This window comes from Crocodylus siamensis, chromosome 1 (assembly GCF_052110815.1).
Source record: "Crocodylus siamensis isolate JL-2025a chromosome 1, ASM5211081v1, whole genome shotgun sequence".
Classification (NCBI taxonomy): Eukaryota; Metazoa; Chordata; order Crocodylia; family Crocodylidae; genus Crocodylus; species Crocodylus siamensis.
This window is the reverse complement of record NC_143395.1, coordinates 373475980-373496230: the sequence shown is the minus strand read 5'-3', so window position 1 is coordinate 373496230 and position 20251 is coordinate 373475980. Positions and strand designations below refer to the sequence as shown.

Sequence of the window (20251 nt, the reverse complement as noted above, 5' to 3'; positions counted from 1 at the left end):
TTAATTAGATCTACACTTCCCTTCTCGTTAGTCTCAACTAAGCTCCTTGTCACCAGAATTGCCTCTCCTGCCAACATGACTGAAAACTAGCAGCTTTTCTGGGACATCGCTCTGTCTATGACTGAGGTAGGTCATGTCTCATCTCAAGCTGTGCTTCACTTGGGTAGTCAGGTTTTTTGTAATAAATTTGCAATTAATTGTTCATGTCAGGTTTTCCTCCGTGTCTAAGTATATCTTCAAGACAATGTTTTCATGGCAGTAGCCAAACAAAAATAAATAAATGCAAAATCCCTAACTGTATTTCCTGCACAACTCTGGCATTTTTTATCCCAGTGTAATATTTTTGGTTGCCCAAGCAGCTGAAAAGGATGTAGTACAGGGGTGTCAAACTCATCTGAACTCATGGGCCAGTCCATGGGTTGGATCGAGCCCACAGACCCCTTCCTTCTCCTTACCCAGCACACCTGATCCAGCAGCTTCTCCAGTTCATCTGTGCCTTATGCTCTGTGTGGCACAGATTCTGGAATAGCTGAAACAGCATCACACCACACGCATGTCCCAGCTCACCCAGCACCGGGGACAACACACTCCACAGGTCTTACCAGCTGGAGCTGCGTGCTACAGGGGCTGTATTGGTGAGGGCCACGGACCCCCTAGGCTGTAAGCCATGTCTGCATGCAAGTGGATGCTTCCCACCCCTTGCACCACATAAGCAGGTGAATGGGCACTCTCTTACCCACTGCCCCTGTGCAGTGCAGGAAGCTGCAGGTGAGGTAGGGCACTGCAGGAACTGATAAGCCATATTTAAAAAATCAGCTAAAATATTCATCAGCTCTGCTCACAGGCTTTGTCTGGCCTTGCTTCAACAAAGCACTTCAGCATATGCATAACTGTAATCCTCTGAGTAATCCTAATGAAGTCAATAATGTTATTCATGTTCTCAAGTGCACACCCATGCTTAAGTATTTTCTTTAGTTGGGGTCTTTGTGAGCAGCATTTATTTTTTGTTTCCCACAAAATACTGTAGATGTCAGATCAATGCACTTTCTATTTTCAAAACAACAATGGTCAGGAATGTCCTTGTGAGATTTTTGTCAAAATTTTAGATGAATATTTAACAAAATACTCCACTCCCATAAAATGATATTATTTCCAGTGGCAAAAAATGCTCTGCCTCATTTATTTACAAGTCCCGTGCTAATTTTTGGATAGAACAAGCAGCACTGATGATGACGACAGTAAATAAATGTCAAGATGCTTCTCACAAAGAGAAAAGCTTGCCTGTGACTCATAACATAGACATCAAGCCCAAGAGGCAGTTTCTATAGGGCTATCAAGTTGAAACATGAATTCCTTTGTGACCTCTGAGTGGAGTGTAACAGCAGCTGTTAAAAAACAGTTGAGTAACAGATGCTGTGAATTTAGGATCTATAAATTAGGGTCCCAATTAAAGAAAGCATCACTCTTCAGCTTAAGGTGCTTAACTGACAAACAAAGCATCCAGTTCTAGGCCCTGAAACCAGAAGTTCCTTTCATTTTCTTTTCTTTCATACAGCATCAGATATCAACTTCCAAATCTATGAGCCACATTATCGTTCAATGTGTGGATGCCATCTACTTTGTCTGGGTATTTGTAAAGATTGCAGCTTTCAATTAACTGCTGTGTTGTTTGTTGGACACTGCATTCACACAGAGGGCTGTCCAATGTGTTCATCTTGTGAAGTGCTGTTTTGAAGAGTCCATATCCAGATCTCGGTCTGTTCAGCTTGGTCCATGCTTCTGTTGAGGTGATACCCAGTGGGTGACTTGTCTGGTGTTCACATAAGACAATGTAGGAATAGGCCTTTTGACTTCCCAATTTTGAGAAGTTCCTTAAAAACATGCTATTGTTATCAAACTAGGTAAATTAAGCAGTAGTTTCAGAATTACGTAAGATGGTTTCAAGGGTTTGTGAAGATATTTCCTGTGCTGTTCTGAACATAAACAATGTTTTTTTTAAGATGAATGTTCTTTAAAACATGGACTGAACTGATACACACAATCAGAAGACTTACAATTCAACAAAGCTTGTTAAGGGTTAAAGAAAGGACAGCAATGAAGTCTGAGATCCTCTCCTCTTGTACAACAGCGCATAAATGGGAACAACGTAAAGCAGTGGTTGCCTAGACCACAGTGGTTTAATCACTAAGCCACAGGTCACACATTAGCTAGGCACTGAGCCACTCCATTGGGTAAAAACCAGTGGAGAAATTTCTGTGATATAAGAAATAAGGGCCTGGAAGCTGTGGCAGAGCCAAACAAGGAATCAAAAGTGAGGAGTGCATTCCCACTCTTCTGCTTCAGGAAGGGCAAGAGGCCACATGATATTAGGTAATCTTAGGTACTGAATACAGTAAAGGCCAGCTCCTGTTCTACCTAGGTGCCTAAGTGGGTTTAGGTGCATATGTGTGATCCTATTCCCCCATTCTCATGTCCCTGGAAAACAATTAATACAGAAGGTAGATGGGTCCTTCTTCTGCTTACTGCTTTTTGTGACTTTGCCTTAAGATTAAGGCAATGGTCTGTTATAAAAGTAGGAATATTATTGGGTTCCAGGGACTTGAACAGGGTGGAATAAGCTTACACTTAGACACCTAACTTTAATTCAATACCTACTGGCTGGAATAAGTTCAGACCCTCAGGAAAGAAATTATGGCCTCAATGAAGTCCATAGGAATTTTGCCAGTGATGTCAATGAGACCAGGATTTCACCTTAGGATTTTGGACCTTTCATGATCAAGCACTAAGCCATGACCCAAAGATCAAGTGTGTTTAGAAGTCACTGCATTAGCTTGGCTTTATTTTATAAAGTAAGGGATGATGTTGGTTCTCACTGAGTGAAGCAGAAGCCCTAGACTACTCCCATGGAAATGAATGGCAAAACTCACGCTCACTCTAATGGGAGTAGACCAGGGCCTCAAATCAAATACAATAGTAGTGAGCCTGAAGCAGAAAGAACTAAGAAGAGATCCAGGCAAGGTCAGAGCCTTCTGCCTCTTTAATGACTTTCTCTTCTTGGGCCACTGGGGAGGCAGCTTAGCTGAGTCCAGCTTTGCTGTCGTTACTGAGCCACACTAGCAATTACGATGGAGCAGCATACAGCAGCAATTAGACAGGAGCCCCCATGGAGTTCACACTGAAGTTTAGATCATCTGATTAGTAACTACTTGAGGGATTTTTCAGATATAGTAATATATCACATCACTATAAATGAAATCCATACACTGCTTGTATGGAAAAATACATACATTTTGTGATGTGATTGAGATTTTTTTCAGTTATGTCTAAGTGGTATATATGGAATTAAGATGTATATATAAAGGATAGCTAAATGTAAAGATAAGGTAAAATAAGTAGCTAAAATAGGTAAAATAAATAGGTAAAAAAGTAAATATTGCTAAATGATAGTTTTACTTACAGAGGGAGGTAGAGATATGAGTGATATGTATGTACTATTTCAGTTAATAGGGGTTATGTTTTAAACCATAACTATCAACACACGCCCATTCCTGCAAAGCTGACAGATGTCAAAGGAGACAGTGAGTTGTTCAGCAATTAGGTTTTGGCAGAGCAATGAAAAGCTCATTTCTGCAATCTATAGATACTTTATTCAAACACTATTACCCATTCCTATAAACGGTGCTTGCCTAAGTTTCATATATCAGAATCGAATATTTGTATCAAAGCATTTTTTCAAAAATCTGGATCTCCAAAAAAATTTTCCTTCAAATAAAAATGTTTGAAAATTTCAAAGACAACTAAGTTTTGTAGTCAAGTTTTCAAAAGTGTCTAAGGTTATGTCCACAAAATAAACTTAACCATCTTCAGGACAGGCATTGTGCTGCTCCGCACATGGTACTTTTTAAACCAGAGGCAGCATAGTTACAACCACACAGTGTTAGGCTGCTTATAGCCTATTCTGTAAGCACTTAAGTATATACTTGACTTTACAATTACAACTAGTTCCAGTAAAGTCAAAATAATTCCTTTCTATGTAAGTCTGCACACATTTAATGTTTGCACAATTAGTGTCTCAGTTTGAATTTTCCCAAGGATTGAAATTTTTTGCATTGAAACGTTTAACAAACCTACACAAGATGGGATCTTGCATGTCACGAAAGTCTGCAGAAAATATATTAACATAGGGGTTCCTGATCACATCAACCAAAAAAGAGAGGACTGTACATCATAAATTTCTAGCCCTATCCTGCAGCATTGGTAACCTTCATGTGATCATTTCCTCTGGTCATTACAGTTCCCACATATTATTTTCCTAACCATCTAACTTCTCTAAAGAACACAGAGCTTCAAGGATCCATTCTGACTGAAAGAAAAACTGCACACTGATGATGTCAGATACTAACATCATGTCTTCTATTTGTGAGACATACCAGGAATTCTCTGTTGGTGGCATTCACATTTTAAATGCTATTATGCCATTTTTTAGAAAAGCAAAAGCTAAATTTACCTGGATCTGCTGATCTGTAACTCCAGGCTCCCAAATATCATCACAATTTAGATGTCTAGCTACTTTAACTGCACAAACATAAAATTAAGACCCTTTTGCATTCTAGAATATATGCACTGCAGAGAACCCAGGTCTGGCACTAGAAGCCTGGTGGATCCACCCAAATGTTGACCCAAGCCCCCAAACCAATGCCACCAAACAGAGAACACGTTTTGTAGCTTGTACTGCACAAAAGGATTCCAGACCCCAGTTATGCAAAAACCCATGAATCCCCCAAATAATGGGATGTAGCAAATCTAGCTAACATTTGCCTTTTTCCTATATTCCATACTGCATATAGAAGAATGAGTACAGCTACTTTTATTTGCCCACTTCTCCAAAATACTGTATCCTGATGCATCCAGACACACGAACACTGCAAAATTCTGCATCTGGCACCTCACTGCAGTCAGTGTGATGATTTTTGGCTTCAAGCTCCAATTTACATAAACATGTAGGGCTGCTTCTGTGTGTGGTGTGTGTATGGGGATGTGGGACGGGGGAAGACCTGGACCCTCTTTTGGAGACCAGTCCTATAGCACTAGAAAACACATATTTGTCAATGGAAGCCTGCCAATTTTTAACTACAGCCTCTCAAATTCTATTGCCTAAATCAAGAAGAAGATATGAGTTCCTAATGAACTACCAAATCCAGACTCTGTTGTAATGGCCAACATATGCATCTAAAATCCCAAACCTCAAAATGGTACCAGCTCAGCAGGGAAAGATAGATGCTCTACTCTCACTCAGAAATTCATATCCTGGTATATCCCTGTTCAATAGCACCACAAAGATACTCAGCATCCTTAGCCTGGTGAATCCTGCCCTAAGCCCCAAACTGTATAGTCAAAAAAGCACATTATCCTTCAGAAAAATTCTGGCTCTAATACATACCAGTGCAAAAGCAGCTCAGGAACATGTACCTTACACCTGGGTCCTGTTGGATTTGACCATTATTGGCTACAAAGCACTCAGTTTTACTGCATAAATACAGATCAAGTACAGGCAGTCCTTGACTTTCAACGTTTCCGTCACGTTTCACACTTACAACGCTTAGAAATTGACACCGCTTCAACTTTTTGACGTCAGTTAAGACTTTACAATGCTTGATATAATGCCATGCCAGTGAACACATTCACTGCATCACCTATCTCCCTGGAAAACATCTATCCAAGCTTCCTTGGACACTTTCTTTAAGAAAGCAGCCAAGACTCCTGAGAAGAGTCCAGCCAAGAACCCTTCAAAAAGTCCAGCAAAGTCACCTCAAAGAAGTCCTTCCAAATCAATGGGATTGCTTATTACAATATAAATACGTTAATGTACCTATATTACTCATCTATAATTGGCTGAGTACAAAATTAGGGGTTATTTTTGGTGAAAATAGGGTATTGGGCCTTGGTTCAGGAACCAATCCCCCATTTATAACATTGTTTCCTATGGGAAAATCAGTTTCAAGTTACAACATTTTGACTTAAGATGCAGTTTTCAGGAACCAATTGTGTCATAAAGTCCAAGGACTGCCTGTATAGTCACTCCTACAATAAAAATCTGGCCCCTCATCACTCCTAGCATGCAAACACTTGAAAAATCCAATTGCAGATCTAGGTCCAGCAAATCTAACCTGTATTATCACCATCATCCCAAATTTCTTCTGGACAGATAACAAGTACAGCTATGCTTGCGCATTGGATAAATCTGTAGGTAATGAGCTTAGATTTTTTCAGCCTAAGGGATTTTTAGACATGTATAACATTAGAAACTATTAGAATTTACAATTATTTACAATTATTAGAATTTACAATTAATGGAATTACAGTATGTAATTCCTTTAAATTGTCTTATCTCCATAACGTGCTAACCCATCAAGTGTTCAAGCTAAATTGCACAACCACTGGACCAGTTCCATTGCAAAATATACATACGTAATATGAAATTTGGAGGTACAGTATCTAGACAAAGTGATGTCAGATATAGGCTATTATGGTTTCACTGAAACACAAGGTGTGGGAGACATATTGCATAGCTACATTTTGCTATATTGATGCAACCTTTTTTCTCTATTCAGACAATTCTACTTTGATGAGGGAGGGCTGAGGTTAAAAATTGGCAGTGTGAAACAGGATCCTAGAACCAGATCTATGCTTTTCTACTGGCATCAGGCCAGCAAGCATCAAAGCCTGAATTTTATTTCATTAATATAGGAGAAACTATGCTTGTTTTCTATTTAAATTACACAAACTATAATTTGGGCCCCCCCAAATTGCAAAGCTCCAACTGGATTCAATCCTGGAACCAATTTTTTGCAGCACTGATCCATGAGGGTGCATCCAGGTCCATTGTTTTTAGCTGATTTTTTTCTGTTGCTGCACTGCCTTTGTTTTCAGTTTAAGCCACAGAATATGGATTGGGGCCTGAATGAATGTGAGGATCCATATTCCAGATCCTGCTTTTTACAGCCATCACAAACTGAGATGCAAAGGTTCAAGGACTTTTTTTAGTACAGTGAAACAGACTTTTATTTGTTCTTGAAACACTATAAAGTTGGGGGTTTAGGGGCAACATTTGATGAAATTTAGTAGGTTCCAGTGCTCAGGCTCTGGGATATGCTCGCACGTAGATTTTCTGTGCCAGAAGTGACTAGTCTAGTTGTATAACATAGGGGCTTCCTACACCCCAGTTTATTATTTTTGTGTCCTTTAGAGGTGCATGGGTTTAAGATAAAGGATGTACCCCAGAGCGTTTACCTCCCCTGCCTGAGAGACAGACCCTGCATTTGTACATCATGAGAGAGTGTCATTGCAAAGAACGAGCACCACAGGACCTTTCATTACAGTTGCTTCTACAAGTGCTGCGGCAAAAGGCAGCCAAAAGGGCCTTGTGTTACACTGCAATTACTTGCAGCTATTCCAGGCTTCGTTAGGAACTGTCCCAGGGTTTGCTTTCACTCCCCAATGGCTCACACAGCTACAGATAGCTGCAGGTGACTGGAAATCAGAGAGCGGCTTCCCTGCACTGATGGTTAGGAAGGAGATAAAGGATACACAGCTGAGGGGAAAGCAAAGCCCCCGCCCTTGGACAGGGGGCTCCCAGGCCGTGGCTGGGGCAAGATCCTGAGGGCACTGTGTGTACACAGGACCCTGTGTATGTGTGTGGAATCAGTGTGTGTGTAATTAGTGTGCATGCATTTAATCAGTGTGTATGTACGTGTAATCAGTGCCTGTATGCCCCGGTATGTAATCACTGTGTCTGTGCATAATCTGTGCATGTGTCATCAATGTGTCCACCCATGTAACCAGTGTGTGCATACATGTGTATAATCAGGGGGAGGTGTGCAATCAGTATGCCTGCGTGAGTGTTCTCAGTGCGTGTAATCTAGCCAGTCTCTACACCTGTGTAACTAGTGTGTGTGTGTAAAACCCTCGTGTGTGTAATCAGTGTGTCCACCCCTGTGTAACGGGTGTGTGCATGCGTGTGCATAATTGTGCAATCAATGCACCGGTGTGGGTGTGTTATCAGTGCATGTGTGTGAAATCTAACCAGTGTGTCCACACCTGTGTAACTGGGGGGGGGTGTCATCTGTGTGCGTGTGTAATCAGTGTGCCCACCCCCGTGCACTTGATTTGCGCACACGTGTGTATAATCGGGGCGGACGGGTGCAATCAGTGCACCCGTGTGAGTGTCTTATCAGTGTGTGTGTAACCTAACCAGTGCGGCCACGCCTATGCAACTAGTGTGTGTGATCCGTATGCGTGTGTAGTCAGTGTGTCCGCACCTGCGTAAGAGGCGTGTGTGCAATCAGCGCGTGCCCGCGGGGGTGGTGGGCGTGCGGCGCGGCGCGGCGCGGCCCGGGGCCGGCTCCGGGCCCTGGACGCGGGCGGCGGCGGGGGCGGGCCGAGCCCGGGCCCGCGCCGCGAGGGTGGCCGGCGCCGCCGCGGTTGCCAGGGCGCGGCGCCGGGAGCGGCCCGGGCCGCGGTTCCAACTGGCCGGCACCAACGGAGCATCGGCCCGGCCCCGCGCCGCCCCCGCGCGCTCATTGGCCCCGGCTATATAGGCTGGGCCGGGGCTGGGCCGGGCCTGGAGGCGGGGGCGCAGGTAACGCGGGGTGCCCCTAGCCCTAGCCCTAGCCCTAGCCCTAGCCCTAGCCCTAGCCCTAGCCCTAGCCCTAGCCCTAGCCCTAGCCCTAGCCCTAGCCCTGAGCCTACACGGATCAGGCTCAGATCCCAGGTGTTCATCTTCTCTCACTCCCACACTGATCCCAGCTGCTGGAGATCAAGGTGCAAGCTGTAGTCTGTTTGGTTGGGTGCAGTAGAAGGAGCCTGGAGGAAGGTTGCTGCCTCTCCACTACAGTGTATGCGTGCATGCATAGGTGACTGGTAGGGGTGCATGTGCTCTCCCCTGATGACCAATACTGATGCTGCTGGATGGGCTGGTGCCACCCTGACAGGGCTGTTGCCATTCGTGGCTTCCGTGGGTGCCCCCCCAGATTCAGGAGGCACTGGTTGTGTGTGTGTGTGTGTGTGTGTGTGACCGACCGACCGACCAGGGAGATGATCAGTCTTGGAGGAACAACTAATTTGCTTTTCTCTTTCTTTCATGCACTCTCTCTCTCTCTCTCTCTCCAGCTCTCTGCTGCTGACTCGGAGGCCATGTGGCGCAGCGAGGACAAGGGTGGGGTCTCCCAAGTGGGGAACCGGGAGCCCCGCCAGGCTGCAGCTCCTTCCAGCCAGCCTGCCCCACAGAGGGCCGTACTTGGGTTGCTGACCGAGAATGGACAGTGCCTTCGAGCCTGTGGCCAGGTAACTCTTGGAGAGCTGCTGTCTACACCAGGGTGAGACCTGGTCTGACAAACTTCTTGGGTGCTGTTGCAGAGACAGCATGAGCAGGGATGGTGCAGGTAGCTCAGCTAGGATGGTGCAGTATAAGCCAGTTGTTAAGACTTCTGTGCTGCAGTTGGGCTGCTTCTAGGAAGGCTCGTTTCTCTTTGTTGCCCTTTGTGCATGACACTTCTGATGGGTAACTTTTGTTCTGCTGATGATCTCTAAACTTGAAGTTTTTTAAAAAAAATGAAACCAATAAAACCTCACCCTGTTTCTGCAGACAAACCTGTAAAACTGAAGCATATTGCTGTGATATTGATACACTGGTATCCCCTCTGTCTGTGGTACCCAAACTTCTCAAAGTTGCATCCCAACAAAGGCAGGTTTTTATATATCTAAAGTCCTAGGTACCTGGCCTAATGATTCTCTCTCCCTCCCTCTAGCTAAGGTGGCTTCTGACTCTTGTCTCCCCTCAAAAGGGTCACAAGGTAACAACCCTCCCAATGATATAGGGCACTTTCTTTTTAAGCCCACAGCTTGGAAACATGTAATTTTGCAAAGCCTGGCTTTCAGATAAGCTTCTAGCTCATAGGGGTGGGGAAAGGGAAGAAGCATTAAATGTGGCCTTGGCATAACCTAAAGGTGTAGACCACCTGCTGTAGAGTCTTCAATCATGAGCCAGTTTCTACTCTAAAGGAATATTTGGAATTGGCAGTATTGGGACTGACTTGGCTAATACATGACCTGTTTCCTCTCCATACTGCATAGCAAGTGGCCATGAGGGGCATTTGAAGGGCAGTGCTTCAGTTACTACCCAATAAGTAGGACTTCTCATGGTGGGACAGAGGAGGGAAGGGGAACTGCTGGTGAGCACTCAATATAGTGATGCTCTACTTAACCTGCCCAATCTTTTTCCTGATGGGAAGGTCACTGAAGGGACGGTTAAGCAGCTATTTTAGATGCTAGAATGTGGGGTTTGGTGGAAATGCAGATACTGCCAACTACTGCTCTGTGCCTCCATGGTTGTGTGGCTGGCTACAGGATTCACATGATGTTCAGGGAGCTAGAACTACTCCTGGGGGAAGCCTTTATTTTTTTGCCTTGGCCCCTCTTCCCTTGCTGATCATATTACCTCTGGCGTATCGGCTGGTCCTGAAACCTAAAGCTTGTAATACAAGCTAATGTGACTCTAGTACTGCACTGCAAAAATCAGCTAGAAATGCACTTTTCCCATAATACGGTTGCTATTCCTTTAGGGTGTTTGATAGCCACCTGACTGACAAAATAGTACATGACTCTTACTTCCACTGGCTACCACCTTTTAGGTTTCACCTGGCTTTTACCATGCAATGCAATGCTCTGTGCTCTTCAAGCCTGTTTCTAAACAAAAAGATCCTTGTTTCCAGAAGTATGGAGAAACCACTGAAGCCTAGTAGGCTTTCAGCATCACTTGCTTGAGTGTGTGCAGTTCTTGTTGGTATAGTCCACTAGTCTGTATTTATCCTATCCATAGCTACAAACCTGATATACCTGTTCATACTCCTGTTTATGTACAGTTGTGGGTTAAACTAAAGTAGTCTGTTTGAGGGAAAGGGGGTTAGAGAAATAAAACAGAGTTACCACTTGTAATCTGCAGCATATTGTTATCTTATACATGCAAACTGCTTTACCCCCCCCAAAACAAACAAACAAAAAACCAAAACAAAACAGTAAGCTTATTGGTAAAGCTGACAAATATCTAAAGTACCTTTCCTCCCTTGTTATCTTACTTTAATGCTTTCAGGAGTCCTGGGCTTCACTTTACAATTCATATCTCTTAACTAACTAACTTGAAATATAGTATGAAACTTCAGTAACTCTCTGAGGCTGGTCCTCTTGCTGACATCTAATAATCCCCTATAGCACTTGTGCCAAAGACCAAACCTGGTATACAGTTAATATGCCATATGGCATAAAAGACGCTGCTTACAGCAAGAAGGCAATAAGTAGAACGTGTACCAGTTATTAATTGCAGGCTTTCTTCTCAACTAACTTCTTGCTTTTTGATGCAAATTATTAGTTTTCTCTAGTTGGTAACCTGCAGTGCTGTATAAAGTGGGAAGCTTTTTCTTAAAATGGGAATTGTTCTGTTCCCACCAATTCTCTCCCTACAGGATTACTCTCTACTCTGTTTCAGGGCACTACCATCATCAGGCACTTCTTGGGCTCTGAAAATGCCTTCCCTCCAGCTGGAAAAAACACACGACCAAGCTGCGTGGTTAATACAACATCAAAGCAAGGGTTTGCTATTTACATAGATGAACCAGAGCAGAAAGAAAGATACAAGTGCACAGTGGTAGAAGAGGTGGAACCTAGCCTGTGTGAAGTGGCTTCTAGTACAGTGAAATCCAGTATTCATCTGCTATTGAATTTGAGCACAGGTAACTGGTCACTGCATAAACCTTGCACATGACATTGATCTGTAATGTGAAGCAATTGGCTTCCTTTGCTCAAATCTCTTGCATAACTATCCAAAGTGTTTGTGAAATTGAAAGGAATAACAACTAAGCCAAATCATCTAGCAAGACATTTATGTGATGTCCTGACTATGCAGGTTCTCCCATGGTGGTGGATACGTCATTCCAGAATCAGTCTGAAGATCAGCTGGATGCTTCATTCCAGTCGCAACATGAAGATCAGCTGGATAACAACACGGATGTAATGAACGTTGGAGAATATGCAGAAGATATTCATCAGTACCTCAGAGAAGCTGAAGTGAGTAGTTTTAACAAACCTGGAATATTTGGGTGTCTTTGGCTCTTGTGTCAAGACAACCTTTAGCTACTTTGTCTGCTGTCGATGTCTTCTGCAAAGCGTTCTTAATTAAGCTCATTTTATTGCTGGCCTCACAAGAGCTGAGCAAAAGGCCGTGAGAGAAGACTCGTTTGGGATACAGCACAGCTATGGCGAAAGCATCTCTTCATGAGAATTTCTTATTTGGTGTACCCTAGCCTCATTGGATGAGGAGATATCTGACACAGTGAGAAGAAAACTATTTGAAATTCAGCAAAAACAAAAAGCTGAAGCATCGGAGAGAGTGCCTATTTGTTGGGGTTTAAACGCAACAAAACATTGTGCCCTTTTCACAGATGACTATCAAAACTGAGTTTCCGGACAGTCTTTCAATAGGAGAAGTCTAGGCAATGGACTCAACTAATCTAGAGCTGGACCTTAATCAATTTGTGAAGGGGAGTATATGACAAATGTCTGGAGTAGGTCCTTTGGTCTCCTCTAAGCCTAAGCTTCTAATTTTTATACAACTCCTAGCTTTTGCGTGGGGGTTGGAGGAAGATGGGCAATACAAAGCAGACAGACTAATCACGCAACTATACCTAATTCATCTGTATATGGGTATCTGCACCTTTTTAATACTATTGGTGGTAATGGAGAGGATCTTGAACTCTTTCATTTCTAGTGTATAAAACGTTATAAATTGTAAATTTTCAGCTAGTATGGCTAACAATATTATTGTAGTGAAGGTCCTAACTTAAGTGTTAAATCTATCCTAACAGGTAAGATACAGACCTAAACCATGCTATATAAGGAAGCAGCCAGATATCACAGCAGGGATGCGTGCAATTTTGGTCGACTGGCTGGTAGAAGTTGGGGAAGAGTACAAACTTCGTACTGAAACACTGTATTTGGCTGTAAACTTTCTGGACCGGTTTCTTTCTTGCATGTCTGTCCTTAGAGGAAAGCTGCAACTTGTAGGAACAGCAGCAGTTCTTCTGGCAGCGTAAGTTTGGTTTGTTTACTGAGACTTTTTTACATTCTCTCTCTTCCCCCAATTTTGCTAATGTTTCCCTGGAAACTGGAATTCAGTTCAACTGGAGATTTGAAATTCATGCTCTGAAATATTGGGCAGCTTTGGTCAACTTAATTTGTCTTGTAGCCAAGTCTCAAACCTACTGAGAAGCTTGGTATTAAATTTAATTTACCTTTCTGTGGATTCATGGGGTAGAAGGCTATCTCAGCAGATCTAACTGGATAGGCTGATTTGTTGAAATGCAGGCACTATATGAACTATTAGGTTAGAGTTTGAGCAACTTTCTACTCTGGGCTGACTATTTTATAGTCAGCCTTAATACAGTAACTAGTCTCTCATTTTTAAACATGGGATAAGAACCATTTTATTCTGTCTCGAGCATAATGTATTGTTGAGGCTTTTGGATTTTTTTTTTTAAATAAAATTTTTGTTTTAGTACTTCAGTAGTAAGTTGATAACTAAATACTAATAATATACTATCCTGTGGGCTGTATGGGAACCAAGAGTGAAGCAAACCACTGTCTTACAAGATATTATCAACTTGCCTAGTACTGGTCTAAAGACACCTTGAGTAAAAGCTAATACAAGTAAAAATTCATGTGTATTAAAGGGTCTCCCCTGTCAGAGTCGAAGGTGGACTAGGTGCTCTATTTGAACACTATCTTGTACTAAAGGTCCTCTGGACTAAAACTCTCTGGCTTTGATTCATCAGCATACTACTTGTACTCTCTTTCAGGAAATACGAAGAGATCTACCCACCAGAGGTAGATGAATTTGTGTATATAACAGATGATACTTATACAAAGAGGCAGCTGCTAAGAATGGAACACCTACTTCTGAAAGTACTGGCTTTTGACTTGACTGTACCAACTATAAACCAATTTCTCCTTCAGTATTTACAGAGACATGGAGTTTGTATTAAGACTGAAAACTTTGCCAGGGTACGTATAATGCTTCTCTAAGAGCTTATGGGATGATGTTATCAAAAAAGGAGGAACACTCGTATTCTGAACTGGCTGCTCAAGAATAGGAAAGCTGACAACTATTGACATTAGAGAATGCTGAGGCCTGTGACTTCCTGTTTTAACGCCCCCCCCCAACAAAAAACAAACGAACAAAACTACAACCAACACCCAAGCTGGGAACTGTTGCCAGGGTTGTGACTTGATCTGGTAAAACTAAATGTAAACTTAAGGCAAGCCACAAATGTTTGCTTGTCAAAATATTAAGTTTGACATTTAGTTCTGGAGTTTATTCAAAACTGGTTACTTGGGATGTCTGGAATACCACTGTGATGGCAAGCTAGGCTGTTCTATGCTTAGAAATAACATAACTCTACAAGATGGATTGCAAGCTTGTCTTTAGCCAAGAATCACAAAGAATAGGGACATGGGGGATGGGAAGTAGGTCTACTAGCTCGCTTCAAGCCATACAAACTTGTGGCAGTGCTGGCAATAGAGCCTGTCTCCAAAGTGTGGTCCTGTGCAATAGCAAGACTGATCAGGCTTCCTTTCCACTGTTCTGTATCATTCAAACCTATTGGGAAAGCCCCTGTTGATTTCATCAGGGGCAGAATTCCACACTGACTTTCTAAATAGTTAAAACTATACATCCTCCTAATGAAATTATGATTTGTTGCCATCTCCAAAGCTCTAACGTAGGAAATGCAAATCAACTTGTACTTCTCGGAGCATGTTGAACAGAGTGGTACTTCTCATTTGAAATTGACTTCCTGTTTTATTTAGTATGTTGCAGAGCTGAGTCTCCTGGAAATTGACCCATTCCTAAAGTACCTTCCCTCACAAACGGCTGCAGCAGCTTATTGTTTAGCAAACTATACTGTCAACAGGCATCTGTGGGTAAGCATAAGGTTTGGGGGTGTTGAACAGCTTTTTTTATTGTTTAAAGATCTAGACTTGGAAATCTACCCTGATAGCAGGCTTGGTAGATCAAACTAAAGACCTCTTGAGATTAGGGTTCTTCCACTTCAGTTGGAATGTCCCATCTAGCTAGCCTGACTCTTACTCCTCTTATCCAGAGCGTTAGGAGAAGTAGAAGCAGCAGTACCTTGTTCCCTTGATATAGCTGAAAATAACAAGCAACTTGTTGTATAACCAAATGTCTTGCTAGTAGATTCAATCCATGCTTTAACCCAGAGCTAGCAGGTAATAAACTGGCCTGGACTACTTCTGTCAAACTCCCAACACAACTACATCCTAAAATGCCACTTCTGCTTGAAGTGATCCAAGGTGCCAAAGATGGTCTGAATACAGCACATCTTTTTTTCTCCAAGTGAGAATTGTAGTAGTAAACAACTTGTCTAAATACTGAAGTACTCCCTTTTATAGGAAATGATTAGGGGTGGGGTCCAGAGCAGGTCATTAGACATCTGCAAGGCTCATATCTGCATTAAAAAAGCAGCCATACTAAAGGCCTAAATATGAGGAAGCATCTGGGATGAGACCGGGGGGGGGGGGGTTCTGCTGCCCTGGTCATTGCTTAGCAGTAATTTGGCAATGAAACATTCTGATACATTTCTTGACAGACTACTACTGTCAATTTTGGAAGAAATTTGTCTAACCAAATAGAATTTTTCTCTACTGCTCAGCCTGAAACACTTGCTGCATTCACTGGGTATTCTCTGAGTGAGATAGTGCCTTGTTTGAGTGACCTACACAAGGCATGCCTGGATGCCCCCCATCGACAGCAGCAAGCAATTAGGGAGAAATACAAGCTGTCAAAGTAAGTGCCAAAGATGCAAAATGTTTTCTTTTTGTACCTGTTGCCTTAAATTTAAGGGAGGGATTAAAACTAACTACATCTCCCTCTGTTTGGTATAAATAAGCACTGCTCTGCTGACTGGCCCGGTATATGGGGAAGGCTCATGTGCAGTTAAGAGCTGCTTTTAAAAAAAGCCTGCCAGTTCCATGTAGCAATTCCTGTAATTTCAAGGTGATGGCAGTAATTTAATTGCACTCCTCTTGAGGGGTGCATTGATGCTTCTGATGAAAAGTATAGTTTATCTATTCTTGTCAAATAGGAACCCTTGATTCTTTATAGGACTGGGGCAGTATCTTGCAAACTAGCTTGTAACTAGTTGCTTTTTTTTTTCCCTTGCAGGTACATGCATGTATCCCTCCTGGAGCCACCAGCAGTTCTTCCTCTTCAGTAAGGGCTAATGTACCAGCGGGCTAACTAAAACCCTTGCCTCCTGACCAATGACATTGGTCTTAGATTTTATAGGGCACTGCAGGTCATGTGTCAGTAACCATGGTGTATCTTAACTAGCACTTTTTACTATTTAATTCTTTCAAAGACTTCAGACTCATTTTAATGTAACTGAAAGCACTTTTAATAAATATCTTACCGTGTAATTAGGTCTATTGAGCTTCACTTGTCTAAACCCCAAGTCAAGGTATTATCTTTCAAGAGAAGAAAGCTATATTCACTCCTCCCAGGAACTGGTAGTTTGTTCTTATTGTTTTCCTGGCTTGTCGCGCCCCTAATGCCAGTGCACCCTTGACCTGCAAACCTGGGTTGGCACAACCGGCTTGGTGCGAGGAGGGGGATTTATAACCGGACAGGTGGGTGATTTTAGTCAGGATTTAAACACGGTGTATTAGTTGCACAGAAAGTTTATTTTACTTATGCTACTGATGTGCTGTGGCATAAGCAGAGGAGTTGATTTATTCAGTTACAGCATGCAGATATCATGTTACCCAGCATTTACAGGGTGGGTAAGAGAGTTGCTTGTTACAGATTCCGAGCGATTCGCATAAGCTGTTGCAGTCTACAGATTACCGAGAGCTCTTGATAAAAAAGATAACAGAGATAGACGGGCTGGCGAGACGGAGATACGCCAGAAAGATACGTAGATGGAGAGATAATATTTGTTCACGACCTGTTCTTCTTGAATGTATACGCAGTTCTCTGCCTTGGGTGGCAGTTCTTTCAAAGTTTACTTGGCAAAGGTGACCAATTACTATACGCCAGGCATGAATAATTAACGAGTTGGCACTTGTCCTCTCTTTGTTTGCTCAGGTTTCAGAAAAAGGGGGGTTATTTTTACTTGGGTGGTACTGGTCCTGTTTGGTCACAGGATGGTGCACATAGTATATTATTTAATTTTACAACTTCACTAAAATAGTTTCATTTTTATCTGGTCACCATGGGTACCGATTTTATCTCTTTTTTTTTTTTTTTTTTGACGTCATGATACCAAGCTGCAATTTGTTCAAAGTTAGTGTCTCTCTCTCGTATGGGAACTTAAGTGACTTAAAATGAGGCACAGACAGGGGTGTGTATATGCAGCACTGTTAATACAGAGGGATAAATTATAATTGCAGAGTTTGTTGTGTTAACTTCTGACCTTTTGCCATCTGACCTTTTGCCATTGGCATCTGAAATCAAAGACTTTGATCTTTGACAGCTTGGGAATGGATGAAAGCAAAAGTCTGATCTTTTGAGAGTTAACTATTACTTTCTAAGGGTCCTGCTGGGAGCTAGCTGTAGTAGTTGCCCCAAACTGTCTTAATGTTTATGAAGCCTAGAGCTATTTATCTCTTGCTCTGTGGGTTTTATGCTTGTTGGTAGGGTGTGTGTTTCCTGGTGTTTGGGTGTCTTCCCTAACCTTTCTCAGACTTTTTTCAGAATTTTATCCCTCCTTCTCTCTTCCCTGCAATACGTTGATAATTCAGAGAGAGTCTTTTGGTTACATCTCTAAAGCTAACACTGCCTCTGTCTAGATCCCTTTGCTCTAACTTTTCTCTCTCTTAATGTTATCTATTTGAAATCTTATAGCTACTCTACCATGGCCAGATTTAATTAGACTCCAGCACTAATTAAAAGTCAATATGAGATGGTCTGCAGTTGCCTCCAAGACCCTTCCCTAAAGATCTGTTTGCAGCCATTCAGATAAGTTCCTGCTGATATGCCAGTATCTGCATATCTCACCTGAATAAATTGAATCAAATTCGTGAGCTACTCTAGTAAGTGTTTTGGTAAAATAAAACTGTTCACTATGCACAGTTAACATAATCAAGTTTTTCTTTTAAGATAAGATTTAATTTTGAAATGGTAAATGTTCTAAATCTGAGGACTAACGTCCCCATCTTGAGAGTATGAGAAAAGCCTAGAAACTGCCAGTTTCTCTGTCTAGAGCTTCCATTGTCTTTGGAAAAATTCTCCACAGGTATGTCTTATCAGACTGGAAACCCTGGATTTTATTTATTTTTTTTGCCTGCCTTCTCCTGAAACTAGAATTTCAGGAGGTGGTGATTCTTGAAGGGTTGTTAAGCCTTGTCTACTCCTTTTTTTCATAAAAGCCACCCTTCTAAAAAGCTGACTGCCACCATGTGTAACTAGTTTTCAAGTCAGAATTGTAGGAAAAGGGAAACTAAACATTAGTGCAACTGGTTAGGACCCTGTAACGGGGAGCTGAGGGCTCCTCTTACTTCTAAAGGAAAAAACTAGTGGAGATAAAGCTCAGGCAGCAGAGCAGAGGCTAGCCGCAGGAGTCGGCGGCAGAGAAACTCTACTGGCTATGGAGGGAGCTATACATTAGGAAAGAATAACTCCTTCAGCCAAATACTGCATAGAATGAATTGGCAGTGAGAGAATTAGGCAACTAGACACCAAAAGGATAGGAGGGCCTATTGCAGAGCTAGCTACTCTGCAGCAGAGCAATAGGACAGACCCCTAAGTTAGGCAACACAGGGCTGCTAGAGTAGCATCTGTGAGTTGCTATAGAGACCAGTCATTGGGCCTTGATGAACAGGAACCCTGGTTTTTTGTTTTTGTTTTTTTTAAAAGAGAAAAAGGGAAAATATGGATACACACCCTTTTTTATTTTTTTTTTTTAAAAGTCCCTATTAAATGGTGACATTCACTTTAATCACAGAAACGTGGATTTGGGGTAACTTTTTTTTTTTTTTTTTTTTTTAAATATGAAAATTGGGGATTTTTTTTTTTTTTTAAAAAGGAAAACAAGAGTCCATGCCAACGAGACCCTGGGCAGGTGCATGGGGAGGCCACTTGATCAGAAAGCTGTGCTGTCTCCTTTTGGTGCCTACCTGGTTTGTATAGAACCAGGGGTTGGGGCCAGACGGGAGGTCTGACCCTGGAGACAACAGAGGAAAGAGCACCAGAGCAGAAAGGATTCAGAGATGCTCTTGAGGGATATGCAGGCTATCTTGAGCATGCAGGCAAAATGCTGCTTACTTGCAGGGAATATGATTCAGGGTAGGGGGGGAAGCTTTGTAAATCTGCTAAAGGGTTGAGGTCTGGACATTGGCTCCAGTGAAGAATTTGTGTTTATAGCCTTAGGCTCATTCCTTGGCTGCAGTTAAACTGGTGGACTAAGTGGGACTAAAAGGGGAGGGGATCCAAGAGCCAAAGATAAGTAAGTACCTGAAGGTCACCAGGGGGCATCACAGCTCTCCTTAAAGGCCTGTAACAAGTTTGAGACTATTGCCAAATGATGGTGAAGGGACAGCTGCTAGAGAGGGCTGGAGGCTGTAAAGGAGATAGTGGGTACTTCAAAAAAAGAGACCAGAAGCAGGAGTAAGCAAAGACTTCCTTAACTGAAGAACCTGTGTGCAGGTACTTAGGAGGTTGGGGAAGCTGGATCCTAGGTTCCTCTTGAAAGGCTCTAATCTAAGCTCAGAGATTGGTACAAAGGTGCCCTTTCATTTCCCTCACATAATGGTAGGTTGTTTTTTTTGACTACTTCACATGTTCTCCACCCACCCACCTCCCATTTCCCAAACTGTAATATGGGAAAGTTAATTCCATGGCATGATCTAAGACTAAGTTTTAGTGTGTCAAAGTCTGTTGCAGAAGGATGGCTTATTCTGAAATGGAGCAGTCATTCACAGAAGCCAGGTCTCCTGGCTTTTCTCTGACAGGCTGGGACTTTTAAGCATACTATTTATAGAATCAGACCTATGCCACACCTGCCTATTTAGGATGGGGCTATGTAATGACCTTACAGCAGTGTTACAAGGCTGAGTGTATACTTACTTGTCAAGTGCTTTGGGAACCTGGGATGGGTCATCTCACAAAGTATATAGTATCACTTCTGCT

The 20251-nt window shown here is 42.5% G+C and overlaps 1 protein-coding gene across 1 annotated transcript; it reads left to right on the top strand.

The window, feature by feature from the left end:
* Nucleotides 1–8410: 8410 nt before the first annotated feature.
* Nucleotides 8411–16531, top strand: CCNA1 (cyclin A1). Its single transcript, XM_090031727.1, has 9 exons — nucleotides 8411–8638; nucleotides 9169–9342; nucleotides 11540–11783; nucleotides 11957–12117; nucleotides 12915–13138; nucleotides 13905–14109; nucleotides 14914–15027; nucleotides 15777–15910; nucleotides 16289–16531. The coding sequence occupies exons 2-9, from the start codon at nucleotides 9193–9195 to the stop codon at nucleotides 16338–16340; spliced, it is 1284 nt and encodes a 427-aa protein (XP_089887853.1). The 5' UTR covers nucleotides 8411–8638; nucleotides 9169–9192; the 3' UTR covers nucleotides 16341–16531.
* Nucleotides 16532–20251: the final 3720 nt, after the last annotated feature.